Source organism: Nannobrachium achirus (genome assembly GCF_963921795.1).
Source record: "Nannobrachium achirus genome assembly, chromosome: 9".
Lineage (NCBI taxonomy): Eukaryota > Metazoa > Chordata > Actinopteri > Myctophiformes > Myctophidae > Nannobrachium > Nannobrachium achirus.
The window spans coordinates 232,501-240,000 of record NC_137818.1 but is presented as its reverse complement, the minus strand read 5'-3'; the positions used below and the strand labels follow the sequence as shown (position 1 = coordinate 240,000).

The 7,500-nt window shown below is 41.9% G+C and overlaps 1 protein-coding gene across 3 annotated transcripts in view; it reads left to right on the top strand.

Annotated features, from left to right (window-relative positions):
* Window positions 1-7,500, top strand: part of LOC308291991 (monocarboxylate transporter 2-like) — a 27,495-nt gene that overhangs the window by 10,272 nt on the left and 9,723 nt on the right. For all 3 annotated transcript variants that reach the window (XM_080734180.1, XM_080734179.1, XM_080734181.1), the window contains 3 exons: window positions 2,239-2,297; window positions 5,737-5,932; window positions 6,782-7,458. In XM_080734180.1, coding sequence (XP_080590306.1) covers window positions 2,239-2,297; window positions 5,737-5,932; window positions 6,782-7,458 — 932 coding nt within the window. The remainder of the gene's footprint in view (window positions 1-2,238; window positions 2,298-5,736; window positions 5,933-6,781; window positions 7,459-7,500) is intronic.

Below are 7,500 nucleotides of genomic sequence, written 5' to 3'. Positions count from 1 at the left end.
CACATGGTTGTCCATGATTAATCACAAATGAATCACATCGTTTTGTATCCTTTCTAAACTTACCTTAAACAGATATTGTTCAAGTTATTTAATACTCTTATCAACATGGGCGCAGACAATGCTTGTTATAATGATTATTGGAACAAAGGTTTGCATGGGAGGAAAAACTATCGCTGAAATCATGAACACAACAAATAACAGATGGTCTTATTGATGTACTAACTGTAACATTACATATACATATAAGTAATATGATATTACTTATACATACATATAAGTAATATGAGTCCACCTTTATGCTCATAAATGTTCTCTAAAATATATATTTTTTACATTAACAAAATGATCGACCTTACAGGATTCTACTAAATAAAACAAACATAAATTGAACAAAGGATATTTGTGTTACATTACTAGCATCTACAGTAGCTCTCTGTTGAAAGTAGCTGAAGACATACATGTACAGTATGAGTTGTAGGTTGTTAACAACAGTAACAGTACTGTAACATCTACATTACAATGACCATGGAAATACACGACACATAGCAGCATAACATCATAAGCAGCTCACTGACACAGAGAGATGGGTCCTAAACTAATAGGCCAAATGACTTTAGTAAATACATGTGTGATCAATTGCTGTTTCTGTAGCTTGAGTAGGTATAAATGTGTCTCATGTGTTCAGGTGTTATATTAACATGTCTAAATGTGTCTCATGTGTTCAGGTTTTATATTAACATGTCTAAATGTGTGTTCAGGTTGTATGATATTAACATGTCTAAATGTGTCTCTTGTGTTCAGGTTGTATGATATTAACATGTCTAAATGTGTCTCATGTGTTCAGGTTTTATATTAACATGTCTAAATGTGTGTTCAGGTTGTATGATATTAACATGTCTAAATGTGTCTCTTGTGTTCAGGTTGTATGATATTAACATGTCTAAATGTGTCTCATGTGTTCAGGTTGTATGATATTAACATGTCTAAATGTGTCTCATGTGTTCAGGTTGTATGATATTAACATGTCTAAATGTGTCTCTTGTGTTCAGGTTGTATGATATTAACATGTCTAAATGTGTCTCATGTGTTCAGGTTTTATATTAACATGTCTAAATGTGTCTCATGTGTTCAGGTTTTATATTAACATGTCTAAATGTGTCTCATGTGTTCAGGTTTTATATTAACATGTCTAAATGTGTCTCATGTGTTCAGGTTGTATGATATTAACATGTCTAAATGTGTCTCATGTGTTCAGGTTGTATGATATTAACATGTCTAAATGTGTCTCATGTGTTCAGGTTGTATGATATTAACATGTCTAAATGTGTCTCATGTGTTCAGGTTGTATGATATTAACATGTCTAAATGTGTCTCATGTGTTCAGGTTGTATGATATTAACATGTCTAAATGTGTCTCATGTGTTCAGGTTGTATGATATTAACATGTCTAAATGGGTCTCACGTGTTCAGGTTGTATGATATTAACATGTCTAAATGTGTCTCACGTGTTCAGGTTGTATGATATTAACATGTCTAAATGTGTCTCATGTGTTCAGGTTGTATGATATTAACATGTCTAAATGTGTCTCATGTTCAGGTTGTATGATATTAACATGTCTAAATGTGTCTCATGTGTTCAGGTTGTATGATATTAACATGTCTAAATGTGTCTCACGTGTTCAGGTTGTATGATATTAACATGTCTAAATGTGTCTCTTATGTTCAGGTTGTATGATATTAACATGTCTAAATGTGTCTCTTATGTTCAGGTTGTATGATATTAACATGTCTAAATGTGTCTCACGTGTTCAGGTTGTATGATATTAACATGTCTAAATGTGTCTCACGTGTTCAGGTTGTATGATATTAACATGTCTAAATGTGTCTCACGTGTTCAGGTTGTATGATATTAACATGTCTAAATGTGTCTCACGTGTTCAGGTTGTATGATATTAACATGTCTAAATGTGTCTCATGTGTTCAGGTTGTATGATATTAACATGTCTAAATGTGTCTCATGTGTTCAGGTTGTATGATATTAACATGTCTAAATGTGTCTCTTATGTTCAGGTTGTATGATATTAACATGTCTAAATGTGTCTCACGTGTTCAGGTTGTATGATATTAACATGTCTAAATGTGTCTCATGATCAGGTTGTATGATATTAACATTTATAAATGTATCTCATGTTCAGGTTGTATGATATTAACATGTCTAAATGTGTCTCACATGTTCAGGTTTCGGTCTAGCCTTCCAGCTCCAGCCAGCTCTCACCATCATAGGAACATACTTTCAGGTATTTATGATACTATGACATCATAGGAACATACTTTCTGGTGAACCTACAGTTTATTTATGATACTATTAAAGGAGTCATTCAGACCAAAACACATATAGGGTTAAATCTGCCTTTTATCATACCCCTTCATACCTGCTTTAGTCCATTTATTTCATAGCTGCCCCTGTTGCTAGATTTCGCGGACCCTCTCATAACTAACAGAGTAGCATCATCTGGGAATGCCCATACTGTATTATGGACATTTTATTTATTTTATCCTTTGTCAATAACGGCTTCTGCTCTGCACCAGAGCAGGGAGAGGAGAGCCTAGAAAGGGAGGGGAGGAGCAGAGGATCTTCGTGTCTGTTTGATGTGCCTGTGAGGTCAAAAACAACGGTTTGGTTGGTTTCAGGATGTTGTGTAAACACAATCCAATAAAAAGAATACTAACTTTGAAGCTAAAGAAATAACCGCACTAGAATAAATACTATCTACTCTGTTAGTTATGAGAGGGCCCGCGAAATCTAGCAACAGGGGCAGCTATGACAAAAATCAACTAAAGCAGGTATGACGGGGTATGATAAAAGGGTTAGGGACTAAAGCAGGTATGAATGGGTATGATAAAAGGGTTAGGGACTAAAGCAGGTATGAAGGGGTATGATAAAAGGGTTAGGGACTAAAGCTGGTATGAAGGGGTATGATAAAAGGGTTAGGGACTAAAGCTGGTATGAAGGGGTATGATAAAAGGGTTAGGGACTAAAGCTGGTATGAAGGGGTATGATAAAAGGGTTAGGGACTAAAGCAGGTATGAAGGGGTATGATAAAAGGGTTAGGGACTAAAGCAGGTATGAAGGGGTATGATAAAAGGGTTAGGGACTAAAGCAGGTATGAAGGGGTATGATAAAAGGGTTAGTGACTAAAGCAGGTATGAAGGGGTTTGATAAAAGGCAGATTTAACCCTATATGTGTTTTGGTCTGAATGACTCCTTTAAGACGCCTCAGGGCGACCGAGGTCGCGCCATTTCTTGGCCATCTGGCCAGTGAAGTATATCAGACCAGTTATCCATATATGGAGACCCCTGTACGATAGTCAACAATGTTATGTCAAAACATGCCCATATATGGGCATTACCAAATATGGGCATTCCCAGATATGTCCTTAATATTCATGACATTGGGACAGTGATCTCCATATATTGGCATAAAACGTATGTTAATTAGTAAAGCCAAGCAGGGCCTTGGCAAGTTAGGGCCTGGGTTTGATGCCTGGGATCTCCATATATGGGCATAAGGGGGTACACTAACAGGGCATCATCTGGGAATGCCCATACTGTATATGGACATTTTATTTATTTTATCCTTTATTAATATATCCCTATACATACCGGTATATAGACTTTATATTCACTCAATTCTGATTGAAAAATGAAAAGCTATCGCTCTTAATAGCGCAGCGGTGAGCTGGACGCAATCTTACCTGGTGGGGAGAGAACAGGTGGTGGAGGTGAACCTTGTTGCTTGGAGCATTGGTTGCACTCTCCCACAGTAATGAGGACTAGAAGAAACAACACTTCTAGTCAATCGTCTCATGTTTATGATATTAACTCTATTATAATGGTTACTTCCAGGTCATGTTTATGATATTAACTCTATTATAATGATTACTTCCAGGTCATGTTTATGATATTAACTCTATTATAATGATTACTTCCAGATCGGGCGGCCCAGCGTCTAGTCGGCGACCTGGCCAACTCGGGAACGATGTAAATAGGGAATGAATGCCCCGCCCTTTAATGCAAACCCCATTATACCTGTTGTCATAGGACCCGTTTTGACCATTTATGCCCATATATGGAGATATCTGTATCTGTCTGTCTGTCGGCGTCCATTTTATGTCCATATATGGAGATCACTGCAGATACAGTTCTGGGTCCATTTTATGCCCATATATGGAGATCTCTGTATCTGTCTGTCTGTGTCCCTTTTATGTCCGTATATGCCCATATATGGAGATATCTGTTTATCTGCGTCCATTTTTAGCCCATATATGAGATTTTGTTTTTGTTTGTTTCTTCTTTAAGCAGAATACGCAGCCTGCTTAAATCTGCATCATTCAAGTCATCCTCCCAGTCCCACGCTTTTTAGCTTGTCTTAAGTTTGTCTTTGTCTCTTTTATTTTCTTTTTTGGAGCGGGAGAGTTCAGCTTGAGTTTTTTTTTTTGAGAACCTGTTTTTTGTCAGTCTTGTGCTGTTGATTTAGCTTGTCTTATGTTTGTCTCCTCCGTCTGCACCTCAGCCAACCCAGATCTCCACTACTGATCCTTGTTTTCTTCAGCAAAAGCTGTAAAGTCATTTAAATCTGCATCATCGATGTCCTCCCAGTCACACTATTTGTTGCTTGTCTTATGTTTGTCTCCTCCTCCATCTGTTTGTCTGTGTCCCTTTATGCCCATTATGGAGATCTCTGTATCTGTCTTTGCCTCCGACTGTGTTGCAGACACAGTGCCGGTTCCCCCTTTAATGCAAACCCCATTATACCTGTTGTCATATGACCCGTTTTGACCATCTGTTTGCCTGTGTCCATTTATGACCATATATGGAGATATCTGTATCTGTCTGTCTGCGTCCATTTTATGCCCATATATGGAGATCTTTGACCATCTGTTTGCCTGTGTCCATTTATGCCCATATATGGAGATATATGTATCTGTCTGTCTGCATCAATTTTATGCCCATTTATTATGGAGATCTATGCAGACCCAGTGCCGGTTCCGGAAAACCCTGATGTCAGACATCAGAATCCGAACCTTTCGTGCTGGTTCCAGAAAATCGCGTATCGTATCGGATCGAGGCCAGGCACTGCACTACCTGCTGCGGCGGGGAACGCGCGTGCCGAATTTGAAATCGGGAATGAATGCCCCACCCGTTATTGCAAACCCCATAGGACCCGTTTTGACCATCTGTTTGCCTATGCCCATATATGGAGATCTCTGTATCTGTCTGTGTCCCTTTTATGCCCATATACAGAGATATCTGTCTATCTGCGTCCATTTCTTGTTGACTCATGTGGCGTATATATACGGAGATATGTCTATCTGCGTCCATTTTTTGTTGACTCATGTGGCGTACGTGATGTCAGAGCCTTTTATGAAGTGATGTCACAATGAGTCAGCGCTTGCGCCGTTTTCCCCCGAAACACCTGATGTCAACAATCAGCTCCGCATATATATATGTATATGGAATATGGTGATTCCGAACGTTTCGCGCCGGTTCGGAAAAACCGTGCGGCGGGTCCGGTCGAGGCCGGGCACGGCACTCCGCGCCGCGGCGGGGAACGCGCGTGCCGAAGCCGGTGGGACGAACGGTTCTCGAGATATGCGGATTACATACAGACAGACACGCACGCAGAGATTTGTCGCATTTATAGATAGATTAACTATTATAATGATTATTTCCAGGTCAAGCGTCCCATGGCCAACGGCATCGTGATGGCAGGAAGTCCGGTGTTTCTGTCCACTCTGGCTCCTCTCAACCAGTTCCTGTTCGACTCGTTTGGCTGGAGAGGAGCCTTCCTCATCCTGGGAGGCTTCGTGTTGAACTGCTGTGTGGCAGGAGCTCTGATGAGACCTGTTAATAAGACTAGGACCCTACCAGGTACTAACCTCCTTAACACTGTGTGGCGGGAGCTCTGATGAGACCTGTTATTAAGACTAGGACACTACCAGGTAGAATAACCTTAACCCTAACCCTGTTAATAAGACTAGGACACTACCAGGTACTGCTGTGTGGCAGGAGCTCTGATGAGACCTGTTAATAAGACTAGGACACTACCAGGTAGAATAACCTTAACCCTAACCCTAACTGCTGTGTGGCAGGAGCTCTGATGAGACCTGTTAATAAGACTAGGAACCTACCAGGTACTAACCTCCTTAACACTGTGTGGCGGGAGCTCTGATGAGACCTGCTAATAAGACTAGGACACTACCAGGTAGAATAACCTTAACCCTAACCCTGTTAATAAGACTAGGACACTACCAGGTACTAACCTCCTTAACACTGTGTGGCGGGAGCTCTGATGAGACCTGCTAATAAGACTAGGACCCTACCAGGTACTAACCATAACCTTAGCCCTAATCCTATCCCTACCCAGGTACTAACCATAACCTAACACATTAACACTATAGAGAGGAGCTCTGATGAGACCTGTTAATAAGACTAGGAAACAACCATGTAGTATAGAGTACCTAACCTAACCCTACCCAGGTACTAACCATAACCTTAACCCTAATCCTAACCCTACCCAGGTACTAACCATAACCTTAACCCTAATCCTAACCCTACCCAGGTACTAACCATAACCTTAACCCTAATCCTAACCCTACCCAGGTACTAACCATAACCTTAACCCTAATCCTAACCCTACCCAGGTACTAACCTAATTACCAAAATAATGGCATCCCAAGTGTTTAATTGTCCTTCCAACGTTCCTGTTTAAACCCTCAGAGGCCTGCAGCTCTCTGGACGCCAACGGAACCGCCGACCCGGAGAAACTTCCCAACCAGGAGAAACTTGCCAACCAGGAGAAACTTCCCAACCAGGAGAAACTTCCCAACCAGGAGAAACTTCCCAACCAGGAGAAACTTCCCAACCAGGACGCCACGGCCGGCCCCGAGGCAGAGCTGCTGAAGGAAGTGGACGCCGCAGAGGACAGGAAACAGGAAGTAGACACGTCAGAGGACAGGAAACAGGAAGTAGACACCTCAGAGGACAGGAAACAGGACGCAGAAGGAAGAGGAGGGTGTGGCTTCATCGACTGCTCTCTGTTCCGACATCGAGGCTTCCTGATCTACCTCGTCGGTAACATCTTCATGTTCTTTGGCTTCTTCGCGCCCGTGGTGTTCCTGGCGCCGTATGCCAAGCACCAGGGCGTGGACGAGTACTCCGCCGCATTCCTGCTGTCCATCTTCGCCCTGGTGGACATGTTCGCCCGGCCGGGCACCGGCCTGCTGGCCAACACGCGCTGGGTGCGACCCCGCATCCAGTACTTCTTCAGCTTCGCCGTGGCGTACAACGGAGCCTGTCACCTGCTGCTGCCGCTGCTGCCCGGCTACGCCGGCCTAGTGGTCTATGCTGTCATCTTTGGTGTGGCCTTCGGCATGGTGTGTGCTCTGCTGTTTGAGGTGAGGCTAACCCTAACCCTAATGATTAAACATACATACATC